Here is a 16115-nt window from a genome sequence, read left to right as displayed (position 1 = left end):
GAAAATAGAAAGAAACAAACACAAAAAACAAGGTGACTTCTAAAAAAAAAAACAAATGTGCGTGCGAACGTCTCGTTATTTTGAGAACACATGGGCATTATTCTTATATTAATTTTTCTGTCACTGAAACTCGAATGAAAAATATTATAAATACAGACATTTCAGAGTCTGTCATGGACGTACAGGCACAATATAAAAATTCGAGCTCGAAAGCATGCATTTTCATTTTGTTGTAGTGCATTTTGTTTACAATTACATGAAAGTTTCAACATAGTACTTAACGTTTCTGGTGACGCGAAAATATAACGCCAACACGTAATTTTCCATAAGCACACGGTCATTTCCGAAGGAGCATCATGGAAGGCAATGCAGTTTTCCCGCCAAAATACGAAGAAGAAACGTCTGCTTCCGGTTCTATGGAGAAATTCATTATGTTGTATACGATGGCCAGATATTTACGTATATTTAAGCTGGATTTTCATTATGTTACTATTCCCGTTTCCATCTTAACGTTGTGTTCAACATCTGCCGAACAATGTACGAAAATGTATATATCGATCTAGTACAGGTTCTACAGAAATATGGTTTCGGAAGAATCGTGTTGAGTCATTAAAACTAGTATCATTCCCTGACGCCGACAAGGCTTGTAATTTCTTTGGACATGATTTATGGAAATTTGTTTTTGTTTGTTTGGCTTTGGGTTTAACGTCGTTTTTCAAAAGTATTTCAGTCATGTAACGGCGGGCAGTTAGCTTAACCAGTGTTCCTGGATTCTGTACCAGTACTTGTTCTCCGCAAGTAACTGCCAACTTCCCCACATTAATTATCAGAGGTGGAGGACGAGTGATTTCAGACACAATGTTTTTTATCAAATCGTCACGGAGAACATACGCCCCGTCCGAGGATCCCGCGATCCGTAGACCAACGCTCTTCCTACTGAGCTAAGCCGGCGGGTTAAGGAAATTTAGACCGTTTTCAAAATAATTGCACGCAGTATATGTTTTACTAAATTTGTTTTAAAAGCACTGATCCCCAGAAAGTATGACAACAACAAAAAAATAGATATCAGAAAATTGTAAAAGTTTTAATAGTTAATGACAGATTATGTTACAGAAACACATAAGAATATCAAAATAACGGGATACTGGAGGTAAACTGCCTTAATCATAAAGCTTTATATTTATTTAAATATTCCTCCGTGGTGTATTAGTCACGACCCCAGGGAAATTTTTATCGCGGCGGCGGCCCGGGTTCGATTCCCGACTCGAGCATGTTTTTATCTCTTAATTTGGCATTCTGAAACAGATTAGCAACACAACCTCGTGTTCATATATTCAAAATCTGGCCAAACTTTAAGCAAAAATCTGGATGTCAGTGCCTTTAAATGGCTAAACGCTAAAGTAACAACTTGTGATTTTTTTGGCCACATACTGTTTAACTATGAAAGAAATAGTAAAGACAGGTAATGTTTCGGAAAAGATATGAAATATTTCGCACGTCAATTTTTTTTTACTTCAACGTAAAATAAGTTTTAAAAAGGTTTTCTTTTTACGATGCTGGCTTTTAGAAAGAAGAAATTGATGTTCGCGATTTGCATAAGCGATTAAACCGAACAATTCGAAAGAAAAATAGACAAACTGCGTGTGCAACAGTTTAAATAGTTCAGATACATGTTAGACCATGTATTAGTAAAGAAAAACATTTCAAATATGATTGTGTGCGACATTAGTGATTTCCCATAATTAATTATAGACGTGAATGAATATTGATGTGGGTTTTCTTAGCGACATAGCATTTTTTGTAAACAAATCCGAATCGGCTAGTGCTTCACAAATATATTGAAATACCTGTGTCAGGTATGTCCTTAATATAGATGATGACGATATGATATTTACGTCGGCAGCGGATAATGAAATCGGTACTATTTACTAACATACGATTTTGTGTGGAATTGCGCGTGGATTCTGTACGCCTGTTTTAAGTATCTATGCGTGCATGGAAAAATCGACTAATTTTGGGAACAGTGATCTTCATACTAAGATTTTTACTCAATTCACGCATGTTTTCCTTTCGGCCTGCCTCGATTTCATTTCTGAAACTATGTCAGTGGCATAACAAAAAAATATTTATACGCGTCACGTGCCAGACAGAATACACGAGTGTGAATGAAAGGCGGGAAAACTGAGGTATCAGTCAGTCTCCACGGATTTTATTGACTTCTGCACAAGTGCGAGTTACAGTACATAATCGGTGACATGATTCTATTACGTCAGGAAATGTTGACTGACATACTTTCAGCGATTAATTAAGGACGCTAAAAGCATGACCAAGACTTCAAATTCAAAGGGAACGAGACAGAAAAAGAAAAGAAATGCTTAATGAACAGAAATTTATCAAAAAAGATAATATTTCTTAGATCGGTAATGTCAAAATTGCGTTCATTAAAGTAGCAACTTATAGTTAAAAAGAAAGGAAAACGTCCGTAATTAATTAAAAGAGGTGATCAAACACCCAACCACCCATATTTTATACATTTTTACAATTAACTCATCACCCATAAAGACGGTTTTTGTGAGGACCACCACCATAATTATGATTTTTGGATGGACCCCACCACCCATAATTATGATTTTCCGATGGAACCCACCACCCGTCATTAAAAGATTCGGTTGCCGTCCGACACCGCCCCTCCCCCCATAAATTTAACTCTGGAATCGCCATTATAAATAACTTCAAATTCCGAGTAGGCTCTATGACTGCTCTCTGGATCGTTCATACAAGTTATTTAAGTCAAATATAAATCTGGCATAATAATAATGATAGATATGATAAAAATAAATAGAGAGAATGGGCTCGCGGTCCGATTTCGCTTTAAAAGAAATCTAAATTAGCAGCCCTCGGATCAAGAGTAAGTCACGAGCTTAAAAGAAAAAGGAGATGCTTCCATATAAACAGCAAAATTTAAAAAAGAAATGAAATAAAATAGATAGGTTGATAAAACGATAAACAATTAAGCATACCTGTCAAGTTTCCAAAATATGAAAGAGTGAGATTTGTGCGAGTCGCAGCGAGCGACAAATGGAGGTGGGTACAGGAGGGGTCTTTCCCTCCCTCTGGGGGGGGGGGGGGGGGGGGTTGGGGATCCCCCCACCCCACAAGAATTTTTTTTTAAAAGTATATATGAAAATATGCATTCTGGTGCTTTCTGAGATCATTAATATGAATTCCATGTCCACTCTTTTTTGCCTTGCTTTAACACAGTCTATATGGAAAACACATGTGACCTGATTTTTATTTTTTTTTATTTCATGATAGATCTACAAGAAACTTTATTTTTCTAAAAAACAAATAAAATTAATAATGCAAATTTTATAACTGATTTTGTCAGCAAAACTGTTTTGAGTTTTTATTACAGCCGTGATATTGATGGACCTAAATGTTTAATACAAACAAACGTCTCGCTGATCTACATATTCTACTTTCGATTTGAAATGTACTTTCGGTTTGAACCTGCACCGGAAAAACGGTTGTGCATACAATTTTCTTCCTGCATAGCTTGCAGAAAGCAAAACTAGGTCCATTGTTTGCTTTTCTAAGCCAAGGAAATTCCAGTTCCCGCGCGTTGGTTTATTTTGAAGTATAATTCTTTTTTTTTTTCTTTTTGGCATCGTCATGTTTTTTTAGTGTCGGTCAAGGTCAAGTGCGCGAATCATGGTTCTAATACTTTTCCGACAATGCAACGTCAACGAATAGCATAAATAGTAATCAGTCAGTCAATATCGATGATTTACGTAATTGGCTCGTAGTCATACGGAAATTAACGCATCAATTTGATTGGTACAATCTTTCTCGGGAAGCTTCGGTTAAAGCAAAAACTGGCCAGAACCAGTTTCGGCAGGTCTGTTACGTAATCAGTACATTGAAAACGACACTTGACCTGTGTTTTCTGTTTATTGTTGATGTATCTTATTGTTGTCTCATCCTGTCTTAAAATAACGATGCCAGATGGCAAATTAGAGAAAATAACTGGTCCACAATTTTTTTATCTGATTTTTTTTAGAAAGCGTGAGAAAATGCTCCAATTTCGTTAAATCGTGATCAAACCTTGAATTCGTTAGAATCACGATATAAGCGTCAGACTTGACAGGTATGAATTAAGCATTGTTTAAATATATATTTCAAGAAGTAGAGTATAATTCTAGCGTGACATAGATACGTCAAGATTTCTATCTTCTATCAGCTAATTGTGATTTTAAACCTAGAGGTAATATTTCCCTTGTGCGCCTCGTATAAATCTGCATATGGCCACAGCAAGATTACGTCATTTGTCTAATACGTCACAAGTTTTTTTCGGAGAAAAAGAATTATCTTGCATACACAGCCGGTGAATATTGTTTATCGAAGTTCAAAACTGACCATTGTGAAAGAAATTGGATATGTGGTGGACTGTAAATACTTCAGTAAGGATGCTAAAATACAGGTTATCTTTGAACCATGCGTTTGGAAATGATGTTATTTTGAACAAGTCATCGTTTCAAGGGCATGGTGCGATTGATGCCTGAATTTCACTGATGTTTAAAAGAGCTTAGTCAGTGTACCCGGTTTCGCACACATTTCCTAAGAATACTTTCCTATTTAGCGAAAAATGATTAAATTTGAATTTACCTCTACATGCTTTAATAAATACACTTATTTTGGTTTAAAACACGCTTACTTTCCTTTCCCACTTCAATGACGTCATACCTCTTGATGAACTTGATTCGGATAACATATTTTGACCAGTTTTTGCATTTAAGTGTACCCGGTTTCGCACACCATGCTATTTATAGAATTCAGTGATAGTAATGCATTTACCCATAAGAAAAATTTCAATTAACTTTTTAAGTATTTATTCTATTCAATTTAAACATGTATTTTCCAATAAAACATCTGAAAGTGAAATTAAAAAGCAGTTATGAAAGTGAAATATAGGAACCAAACCCTGTTTTTTCTGCTTAAAGCAGAAAAGGCTGAAACAGCTGAATACATGAAACAAAAATAAACAATAGAAGCTGCTGAATCACAAAAGATCCCAACAAGTCTTGTCATTCGATTAAGTTCTCTGTTTTAGTAAAAACGTAAAGCAAACAATCAAGTTGAAGTCATTTTGCAGGTTGGGAGAACTTCAATATCTGTTGAAATATTTTTCATTTCGGTAAAGTAATAGGTAAATATCTACATGTATGAAGGAAAAGTGATTTTTCAATTTATTTTACACCTTGTTGTTGTTTGCTTAGTCATTATTTTCATAAAATTTAATATTTTTCAGCTGACCTACTGGCATCCATTAGTATTGTTATTGTTTTCGTCTGCACTTACCAGAACGAGGCTCAAGCGGGGATGGACCCCTTGTGTCAATTTATGTAGGGAATAACTCAATTTTGTGAAATAATAACAAAGAATTGTTGAATTTTCTGCTTTATTCTCACAAAGCACATGAATTTGCTGGGTGTGCGAAACCGCGTACAGTGCGAAACCGGGTACACTGACTCTACAATTTACTCATCGAGGATTGGACAGAGCTACTGAAGACTTGGAAGAATTTTGGAGTGTATATAACTTTGTAAAAAGTGAGTCAATTTACATTTTTGTTAGATCTAAATAATGTGTTCATTGTATAGTTTTTTTAAATAGACTACAACATTTCATTTCACTCATGCATTCATAAACGAAATGAGTCTTGAATCGCTCCCGATAAAATTCACGTGAATTTTCCCGTAATACTCCAAATTTAGAGAGCAAACTCCAATGGCGACAAGAAATTACAATGGGAGACTGCCGTTGAAAATATAAATTTGTCATTTATTTGGATATTTGGCAAAGCAGAAAAAAATCGTTAAATTTCTCGAGGGTGACTTTTTTTAGTTTATCAAACCATGTTTACTTTGCCGGTAAGTGTCGTAGTTTTGTCATGTGACACCAAAGTTGGGGTAAACCTTTGGAATGGAACAGACTTTAAATCATTTGACAAATATATTATAGTTAGTTACAGCTTGCTTATTGCAAGCAGTCTATAATTGTTTTGAATTCTTTGCCTGTTTTGGTAACTCTAGCCTTAACTCTCAGCTCAGTGTCGCCAAATGCTACTGTAATTGTTGTACTTTTATCTTTCAGTGTGTCTCCCTCAGGATGGTCAACTATGATACTGCCAAGTTCTACACAACCAGGGTCTGTTGTAAATCTGGGATCATGATCGGCTGTACGGAAAATATGCGCAATCGAACATTTTGCGTTCCTTGGAATGCCAACAATTTTTACTTCGTGGTCAACCTTTAATGTTTCACCAGCACTCACTAATTTCTTGAAAACTGGAAGAGCTACGACGTCTTCTCCGTTAATGGTCAATCTGAGAGATTCAGAGTATTTTGTTTCGTCGAAATCTTTTACCATGTCAACACCATACGTATAATTCATAACTCTAGTTGATATAATAGTTGGTTCATGTCCAAACCTAACAGCTCCTTTGAGAACTGTTAGGCCTGGGTCATTTGGTATAATAAATCGCTTATAGTTAATAGCATGTATTACTTTCTCTTGAACATATTTACTTTCGGCAAACCCACCAACTAGTAAAATAGTGTTTACACTTCCCATACTGGGTTCAGACAGGATTCCTTTAATATGCCTAATTATATTATCAACCGGTCCGTCAAACCATTGTCTCACAACGGCTTGATCAATTTTCATCTTGTCTCTTTTGACGACAACATCTTTTCCAGCTAATCTTGCAGACAAGGTATCGCCCTTTTCTTCCTCCGATATTTCCTTTAATGTTGCCGAAATTCTAAAGATAAGAGGTTGCATAGCATCAAACCTTACAGATCTTTTATTGGTTTCGAGTTCTCTAAGTAGGTCAAAAAAACTTGCCATATCCTCTGCTTGAAAACGTTCAACTGCCCTTTGTCCAAATATTTTAGAGAGCCACGCAATGTAGTTATTGTCAACGTTGGTACCACCCCAAGGACCACCACTTGCTTTATGCAGCTGTTTCAGTGAACCGTCCGGATTCATTCCATGGACAGACACATCCGCTGTACCACCTAATTTTAGACAATAAAAAGAATGTATTTTATATTCAGAAATTATGATTGACATCAAGGACTATAACCACACAAGGCAATCTAGTTAAGTCCCGTTTGTTCATAGTCATAGATATTCAAAAAGTTTTAAATGAAAGGAAATACATAACCCTGAAAAGTTTATAATTATATTTTCATCCCTGGTTATTTATGCAATATCTTTATCAATTTGTAAACTATAACGTTTGTAAATAAATTTGTGCAATAAACAATAAGGGTGAAACAAGTCAAACAAAACAGGAAATAACTACAAATGTGTCTTAAGGACACGGATGCCCCTGCTACCGATGTTAGGACACAGCTGCGTGTGTACTTTGATTAATGTCACTTTGGCAATAGAACATTTACACAGAACCATTAGTAAAAACTTGACCTTTGAGCGTCGGGTCGTCTTGTTACAGTAAATTTTGACCGGACAAGAAAGTTCTTAAATATTTGACCTTTATATGTAGCCTATGTATTGTGCGTGATACATCGTCCTATTATACCGAATGTTTGTACATTTGTACGTTTGACCTGTAAGTGTGACATTGACTTTTGAACTAGAGGTCGGTGTCTTCTATTTGACACATTGTCTTATGGTGAATGTTTGTTCTAAGTAATTTGAATATCCATCCACGAACACAAAAGATATTCGAAGAGAAAAGAAAGAAGTGAAATCTCTGATCTCTACGTGTGGCTTTGACCTTTGAACTAACAACGACATTTCGCGAATGTGTATGCGGAGCACTTTGAATATTCATCCTTTCCATAACACGTTAAGCGGTCAAGAAAAAATACCTTAACCTTTTGACATTTAAGTGTGCCCTTGTCCTTTTAGCTAGAGGCCTTGATCTTGCAGGCAACACATTGTCTTGTTATGGTGAAGTGGTGTTACCAATGTATTTGAATATTCACCCGTGTATAAAAGTTATAGAGCAGACACGTTTTTGAACACAAACAAATATATACACGGACAGGCGCAAACACTGACAAGGGTAAAAATGAATGCTCCCAATTATAAATGGAGGCGGCATGACAAAGTGATCCCGGTGGGGTTTGAACTTATGGCCTGAAATAAATGAAAAAGAGCTTCAGCCCAGAGCTTTATAAATTGGGCTACAGAGTCAGCTGAAGAAAATTTGAAACGGAGGTTTTCAACAATGCATTTTTCTTAGGTTTTAAGTCACATATGGTAGGGGAGGAAGACCCCAGGTGCCTCATCGAGAAATATTTTAGACACGAGCTGGTACAAAACCACCGACCTACCATAAACAAGCTTGGTGGTTTCATTCCATTCAAGAACACTACAATCTAAGTGAGCTTCCGAACTCATGGCGGTGAGGGGCAAGTGATTCGAAATCAGTGGCAATAACCAGTCGGTCAAGTGAAGTATGTTAGGCCCTTGTCCTAAGTGAAGCATAATTTAATTATACGAACCTCCAAGGTCGACCACCATATACTGTGTTCCATATTCTGTAACAGCGGCCACATCACCATCTTTCAAGGTTTAAAACCAGACTGAAGCTGCCTCAGGCTCTAGTGCTAATCTCAAACGTGTTGTATCAATTCCTGCCTTTTGATCATATAATGAAAGTGGTGCTTTTAAAACACTTAAATTGTAGAACATAAACCGAATCTATTTGTCAAACAAGCAGTTGTGCTTTAGACTCACTGATTTTTAAGTTTCAATACTTGCGAAATAGGTACCTTTCTTCAGCTGTACATGGTAAACGTCCAAATTGAAAATGAAAGCGTATAAGTTTGAGACTTAACGGTGAAACTATAGATATAAAAGAACGGCAATGCATTCCTTTCATGAAGGTATTAGATGTATAAATTGTTTGTTCGATTAATTAAAAGACATATTCGTTCTTACGACTGCAAACTTATTCATTATTTTCAGATTGTTTGACTTGTTTATCTCGACGTATTCGGCTATTTTTGTTGAATGAAACATTGTTGATAAGTTCAAATATAACGTTGTTACCTCTACTGCAGCTTCTCGCATAAACTGCTTAGCACGATCATCCCAGATTGCCGGTACTGTTAGTACATATTGAATATCTGTCTCTTGCACACCTGTAACTTGTTTGTCTAGCTGTGACAGAAAATGCTCCTTTAAATAGCGGATCGACATGGCAAATATTGTCATAGCTGGCATAGGATTTCCATTTATGTCGTCTATTTGCGCTTCCCTTGTAAGTTTCTGAAAACGATTAGTCATCTTGAGCTTTTAATCAATAGCAGTTTAAAATTATGTCATGTGTGTTCAACAAAAAATAAATATATCACATTTTTCTACTGATCCACTATTAACACCATATGTATTGAGCTCAACGGCAAATTATTTCCACGTTGGTGTTTAAAGAAAAGAACAATGCATAAATGCCCTTCTGTTGAACTCAACAATGGTATCTGATTTTGACCTACACATATGATCATGATCACATTCAGTAAATGCTGTAATACCTTGTTTAATTTTATCGATATACCTTTTGTTCATACAGCAACATTTTAAACCGTCTGAACAGCAACCAGCCGGCATGATTTTCGTCAAAGGCAAGCTCAGAGTACTTATTCTCGGCTTCATATCCAAAAGAATCGAACTGTTTGTTTGGACTCAACAGCACACAGGTTGGTGTCTTTAGTGAGACAAGCTTCTCTGAACCTGTAGACCACAAAAGTATAATTATTTTCATTTATAGGAACACATGCATTCAGATTATCATAGCGCGCCCACTACACTCTGTATTGTCATTTTGTTGAAGCATATCTCGATTTTGCTGGTTCAGATCTGTGCTTATAAACAATATCTTCAAAATACATAAAACATACGTTATCATGACTATACTGATCAAAAAAGGTAAACCGTCATTGCAATATATGCATTATTTTTACCGAAAATGAGACATATTATACAGGAATGTGACAGATAGTATCGTACATCGTCTGGGAAAGTTTAGGTCCGAACATTTTAGTGCAGTTACGCAAAATAATGTCAGTATGACTTATTGGATCTCATTTTACTTGAATTCCCACAAAATGTTTAACAATTTTGGAATGACTAGTTCACAATCTGATATAAGTACACATTCTAAATGTGCGCAGCATTTTAAGATTTGATATTAATCAGATTGAACTAGTTCAGAAATCTTGATTAACATAAATGGATTTAAATGCAACAAAGATTTAAAACGATGGCTCCATCGCATGAGACGCATCAATGTTCGGAAGTGTTCAGTTTTCTACAAAATAAACAAGCCTTGTACTGAAAACTTTAAATGAGTAAGATGTAATCTGCTTATGTAATCAACGTGATGGTTGCGACATGAAACATACATTACCTCAACCTTACATACAATATAAACTATAAATGTATAGAAATATATTTCTTATACACTTAATGTGAAATGCGTATAAAAAAGGAAACAAGAACAGTCTTCATCATCTGAAATTTAACCTCCTCTGCAGAACTGCTTTATTAAATGTTTTGCATTCTGTTCCAAAATGCGAGTATATAAAATGAATACTTGCAGTTAATTTGTGTTTACAGCACAAATCCATCACTTAAAACCGTAAATGTGTACTAACGCTTTTGAGACAATAACTTTCATCTACTAACACCAATAACCATCTAATAACGAGGCGCACAACGTTATATAACACGCACTGGTTTGAGTGAGAGTTTTAATATAACCTGTTACCTGCGATCCAGTTCTGGTTTGTTTGTACTTTTAATGGCTCATTTCGGAAGGAAAACGCATAGCCACTGTAGGTAGTTCCAAAGTCAAAGGCAACAACAAGTAGATGCGGAGAAGTGGTGGAATGTCTGTACGCATCTGCCTTTTCCATTTTCTATGCTCTTTAAATACTACAACAAACTGCAATCAATCTAAAGGTATAGGGGATATTTGTTTGTTTTAGTGTAAGATCGAAATATATTTCACCGAGTGAACATTATAGTGCAATAATTTCACGAGTGGCGCAGTGGGTGTTCACGAGTGAAATATATTTCGATCTTACACTGAAACAAAGAAGTTTCCTTTTATTCTATTTATTTTCAATGGTTTTAAGCAAATATTATCCAGATTACTCGCGTAACGTCACGTGCATCACACCATGACGTCATAATGTCGTGGCGTCATGATATCTATATAGAAAAATTGTCAAATGACGTTTCATGATTTCATTTACATTTTATTACGATGGAATCTATATTTCAATAATCCTGTAAGTATTTTTATAAATCTATATCTTTACTGAAGTATGTTTTGCAAGGAATTTTCGATAATTTATAATTCATATTCTATCGCATGCAAGTGTAGTTCCGTACCAGTGAAAAATAAAAATGATATTTTCACTGTTTGAAACAGAGGAAATATCAATTTTAATTCGCTTATAAATTTCTGTATTTCATTGAAGAGCATAAAATTAATAAAAATAATATCTAGTGGAACGAACTGCCTATAAACAACATTACAGCCAGTGTTTGCATTTGTTTCAGAAATCTGGAGTAACTGAATATGGTAAAGTTTTTTTAGAATCATGTGTGTTCCTTTGTTGCAAGTTGAGACAGTACACATTACATCAGATTGTACAAAGTTCATTTAATGACAGATTCGCGACTATCTATAATATTAACCTAGATATCTCATTTATGATAGTTTTATTTGTCTAGTATAACACTAAAGAAAACTTTTTGAATACCAGATTACATATACCCCTTTTGAAACGCATGCACCTTATTGATATTAAAATGATTGTAGTAAAAAAACTGTCATGAGTGGGACGGTGTTTGCTAAAGTGCATTGTTATACAATTACAACTTCAGATAGATAATCATTCATTTTAGTCCAGTGGCTCAAAAGACACTAATTAAGGCACACGACAGCCTAAGCATAATCAGTGCACTTAGTCGCTACTTTGTTCGTAGATGAATATCATAAATAATCAAGGCATCGTGCTATAGATCTTATAGGGCCCGCCCGGCTTGGTCAAGATCTCAAATGCAACGAGCGTAGCCAATGCGTAAGTTTGCATGTTGGCTGACTGTAGAACATTTTATACAGTGACAAGTCCTTCTACTGTGGTTCATATGATGAAGTTGTTGATTCCTTTTAAATATTATGTAAAGACAACTAATAAATGAAGGCAAACTTGCAAGGCTAATTTAATTTAAATACCTTTTTTCAACTTTCTTGAATATCATTAAACCATTATTATTTATTATGCAAGATTTATATAGAACCCTTGTCACGATAAACACGTTCATATAAGCTAAACAAACAAAGGCAGCCTCTCAGGGCGCAAAATTCATCCTCTACTAATATAGACACAGAGCGATCTGGCCAGAGGGACAGAGCGAGAAAAGCCCCAGAGAGAGAGAGAGAGAGAGAGAGAGGGGGGGGGGGGAGAGGAACTATGGTAAACACTGTTTCTTGCAATTTAGGTAGAACCAGATATTTACTGTTCATATCAAATAAAAAATCGTTCTTTAATCAAGTTATTTCCAACAAAACTTAAATAACTTTATTAACCAAGTATTCTTGAAACCCTTGTTAACAGAAAATATTGCGTAAGTGCGGGATGACGGAATGGTGCGCGGCGTCAAAAAGTGGCTTCTGAACAATTACGGTACTTCAGGTCGATATATTATCACCAAACTGGTATCAAGCTTTTATGGCTCATATCATCCATTTTTTTCGTTGCCGTTTTATTTTAACCTGCCAATATATAATTTGTTCGATAATTTTGACATGTAATGCGCATACAACCAACAACGTATACAAGCTAAAGATCACTTACGGTATCAGTGGTCTAGAGTAATGTGCCATAAATACCTTTTTTGTTTTAGTTGGGTTTAACGTCGCGCCAACACAATTATAAGTCATATGGCGACATTCCAGCTTTAATGGTAAAAACAAGTCCGCATTAATTTTGAACATTTCCCCCAGAGATATTACAGCGAATGCACGTGTCCATGCCATGGTCTGGAAACATAGAGTGCTTGGCAAACCTTAGACAAAATTTGACTGTTAAGTACACCTTACTATATAGTCTAAATAATTCGAGTCTAAGTATATGTTAAAGTAAGGATAAGAGTTCATGGGCTCTCCGGAGAAAATTTGAATATCTATAAGATAAATGGTGTATTCTAAAGCGATTCAGACAAATATCGACAAATATCCGAGTAAATTAAAATTGACAAATACAACATCCGAGCTAGTGTAGCGAAATGAAAACTTATCAGCACTGACCGAGAATCGGACAGAGGACACGACTAGTGTTAATTTTTAAGACCTGAGAAGTTCATGCTGACAAACACGCTCTCTCTACTAACCCGAATAACTGCGTAGAGGTAGGAAAAGGTTTTCAGGGATAGTCCCCTAGATATTTTGAAATTTAACAAAATAAATTGTGCATTTTTAAAGCCATTAAGACGAAAACCTGACCAAAGCGGGTTGACAAGTACACCAAACCAGCATTGAATGTCAGAGGACAGGCTTTCGGGTTTTCTCCCAAAAACTTTTGAAAATCTACAAGACATTTAAAAAAAATGAGTAATTCATGTTGACAAGTACACGCTACTAAGTTAAACAATCAAATTTCCTGGGAAATTTCGATTCTGCGAGACATAATATCACATTTGAAAGCCATTTCACAAAACAAAATCAGTGCAAAGCAGAGGGACAAGATTAGTACACACTTGCCTGATGGACATTGGAGTACATGCACGGTTTGGGATTTTGTAATTATCCCTGAAAAAATGGAAATTCTAAAAGACAAAATGGTGCGTTTCAAGCCATTTCAGACAAAAATATCGAAGTCAATTAGGCTAAATTATACATTATACTAGTTTGTACTACTCTAGTAACTGGAGAACTGGTAAAGATCGATATTTCGGGGTCGTCATCGAAAAAGTTTAGAGTTCTACATATCAAAATGGTGCATTTTAGAACATTTTCGTACAAAACAATCTGAGTAAATCAGGTTGACAGGTAGACACTTATAGCCATGGTAATCATTGTGTTATACGTATTGCGTTTCAGGTATCATCCACAAGAACATTTGCAATTCTACAATACAAATTGTGCATTTCATGCCATTTTATAAACAAAATTGCGAGCAAAATTTGCTTTGAGTACACAATGCCTGTATGCTGAATTTACTGCGAAACACAAATATGTCTTTAAGATATTAGAAACACAGGTACACTCTTTGCTGGAAACAAAGTTAGATCGAGTCTTGCTTTTATTCTTTTTTATGCATTGTTCATTATCATGAATAGATTATAAAATAAAAATACAAGTAAGCAAAATAAGGTCTTCATGGTTTTACTATGATTGGAACTTAAATGAAAACGAAAGTAGTATCTGTATTCGGTCTTTAATTATTTCAAGAACATATACGGCAAATAAAATGAAAATTTGTGCCTAAATGTGCAATTGTTTTTTTTAATATTCATAAATGATAAAAATCACCATACTAACCTAGTAAAACTATGTACTTTCGATTTCGATACATGGAATGAATAACATATAAATCAAGAATGATATTATGTCCATAATTGTATCACATTCAATCATTAAAAGTATGTCATTCAATCATTAAAAGTATGTCAATAGTCTAATCCTTTGCAAACCAGATCAGGCCATTTTGATTCCAACAAATTCATGTAACATTAAAAAGAAGCGTAAACAAGTAGACCTTCACATTCAGTATTCATTTTACTTCCTTGTTTATAAACGAAAACTGAAAATAGTTTGAGAGCAGCATTACTGCACATCGTTCGACAACAACAAAAAAATTTTTTTTTTTAGATATCTGAAATAAATGCTATATTTCTTAAGAATGCTTTAAAACTTAATTACTGACAAACTTTATGTTACGGAAACACATGAGAATTTGCTGCTTTTACTACTTTTTACGATGAAAATCAAAAAGCCCTTGCCACGCTTTTTACTCCATGTAAACTGTCTCGATTATAAATATCAATATTTTGAAGTCATTATTCACTACTTCAGCTGTGGCGTTATTGGTTACGACGACCGGAAAATGCCGCGGCGATCCGAGGTTCGATTCCCGACGCGGCCATCTTTTTTTCTTGATTTGGAACTTTTAAAATATTTTAGAAACAAAAATTCATATTCTAATGTTTATAATATGACCAAACTTCAATTTGAAAGAAAGATTATTTTTTAGCCAAATCTGGAGGCATGCTGCTTTAACAGGTGGATATCCAATATCAAGATTGCGGAGTGTTTTGTCTTTATTGACAATGTGTTCATTGGCAGACAAACCATAAATAATGGTGGCTGATTTTTGCTAACGTGGTCTTTTCTTTTTTAAGTTTTGTCTTTTGTTGTGCCAAAACAGGCATTTTGGTAAGCCCAGATATTCAAGTATATTTTAAAAATATACATGACCACTATTCTATCGCAAATTTTTTCACTAAACTTCACAGAATGATCCTTGAGTGTCCCTCTATCCAAATTGCCCAGAGAATTGAAATCCATGCAGAACTCTGGTTGCCATGGCAACCGAAAGGAAAAACATAAAAAAATCTTCTTGTCCAAAACCAAAGTAGCTAGGGCTTTGGTATTTAGTATGTAGCATCATCTAATAGTCCTCTACCAGATTATTTCAAATTATCCCCCTAGGGTCAAAATGGCCCCGCCCTGGGGGTCATATGATTAACATAGACTTATATAGGAAAAACTTTGAAAATCTTCTTGTCCAAAACCACAGGGCTTAGGGCTTTGATATTTTGTACGTAACATACCATCTAGTTTTCCTCTACTAAGATTGTTCAAATTATCCCCCTAGGGTTAAATATGGCCCCGCCCCGGGGTTCACATGGTTTATATAGACTTATATAGGGAAAAACTTCGAAAATCTTGTCAAAAATCGCAGGGCCTAGGGCTTTGATATTTGGTATGTATCATCATCTATTGGTCCTTTGCCAAGTTTGCTCAATTTATCCGCCTAGGGTAAAATATTGCCCCGCTCAGGCCA

At 35.3% G+C, this 16115-nt stretch overlaps 1 protein-coding gene across 1 annotated transcript; it reads right to left on the bottom strand.

Annotated features, from left to right (window-relative positions):
* Nucleotides 1–4593: 4593 nt before the first annotated feature.
* On the bottom strand, nucleotides 4594–14704 carry LOC123541506 (heat shock 70 kDa protein 12A-like). Its single transcript, XM_053525978.1, has 7 exons — nucleotides 14591–14704; nucleotides 10805–10981; nucleotides 9593–9768; nucleotides 9088–9306; nucleotides 8620–8673; nucleotides 8163–8169; nucleotides 4594–7079 (listed from the first exon to the last, which is right to left on the bottom strand). The coding sequence occupies exons 2-7, from the start codon at nucleotides 10950–10952 to the stop codon at nucleotides 6037–6039; spliced, it is 1647 nt and encodes a 548-aa protein (XP_053381953.1). The 5' UTR covers nucleotides 10953–10981; nucleotides 14591–14704; the 3' UTR covers nucleotides 4594–6036.
* Between the last annotated feature and the right edge of the window lie 1411 nt (nucleotides 14705–16115).

The sequence above is a fragment of the Mercenaria mercenaria genome, chromosome 16 (genome assembly GCF_021730395.1).
Source record: "Mercenaria mercenaria strain notata chromosome 16, MADL_Memer_1, whole genome shotgun sequence".
Classification (NCBI taxonomy): domain Eukaryota; kingdom Metazoa; phylum Mollusca; class Bivalvia; order Venerida; family Veneridae; genus Mercenaria; species Mercenaria mercenaria.
Note: the sequence above shows the minus strand (reverse complement) of the source record. Positions and strands in the feature narration are given on the sequence as shown.

Bases quoted from the DNA above. Each gene is read 5' to 3' on its own strand.
- LOC123541506 (XM_053525978.1), bottom strand. From the start codon at position 10,952: ATGGAAAAGGCAGATGCGTACAGACATTCCACCACTTCTCCGCATCTA. The intron at 9,769-10,804 runs GTAACAGGTTAT...TGTGGTCTACAG, and splicing joins AAACCAGAACTGGATCGCAG to GTTCAGAGAAGCTTGTCTCA. The intron at 9,307-9,592 runs GTATATCGATAA...AATCGTTTTCAG, and splicing joins TGTTGCTGTATGAACAAAAG to AAACTTACAAGGGAAGCGCA.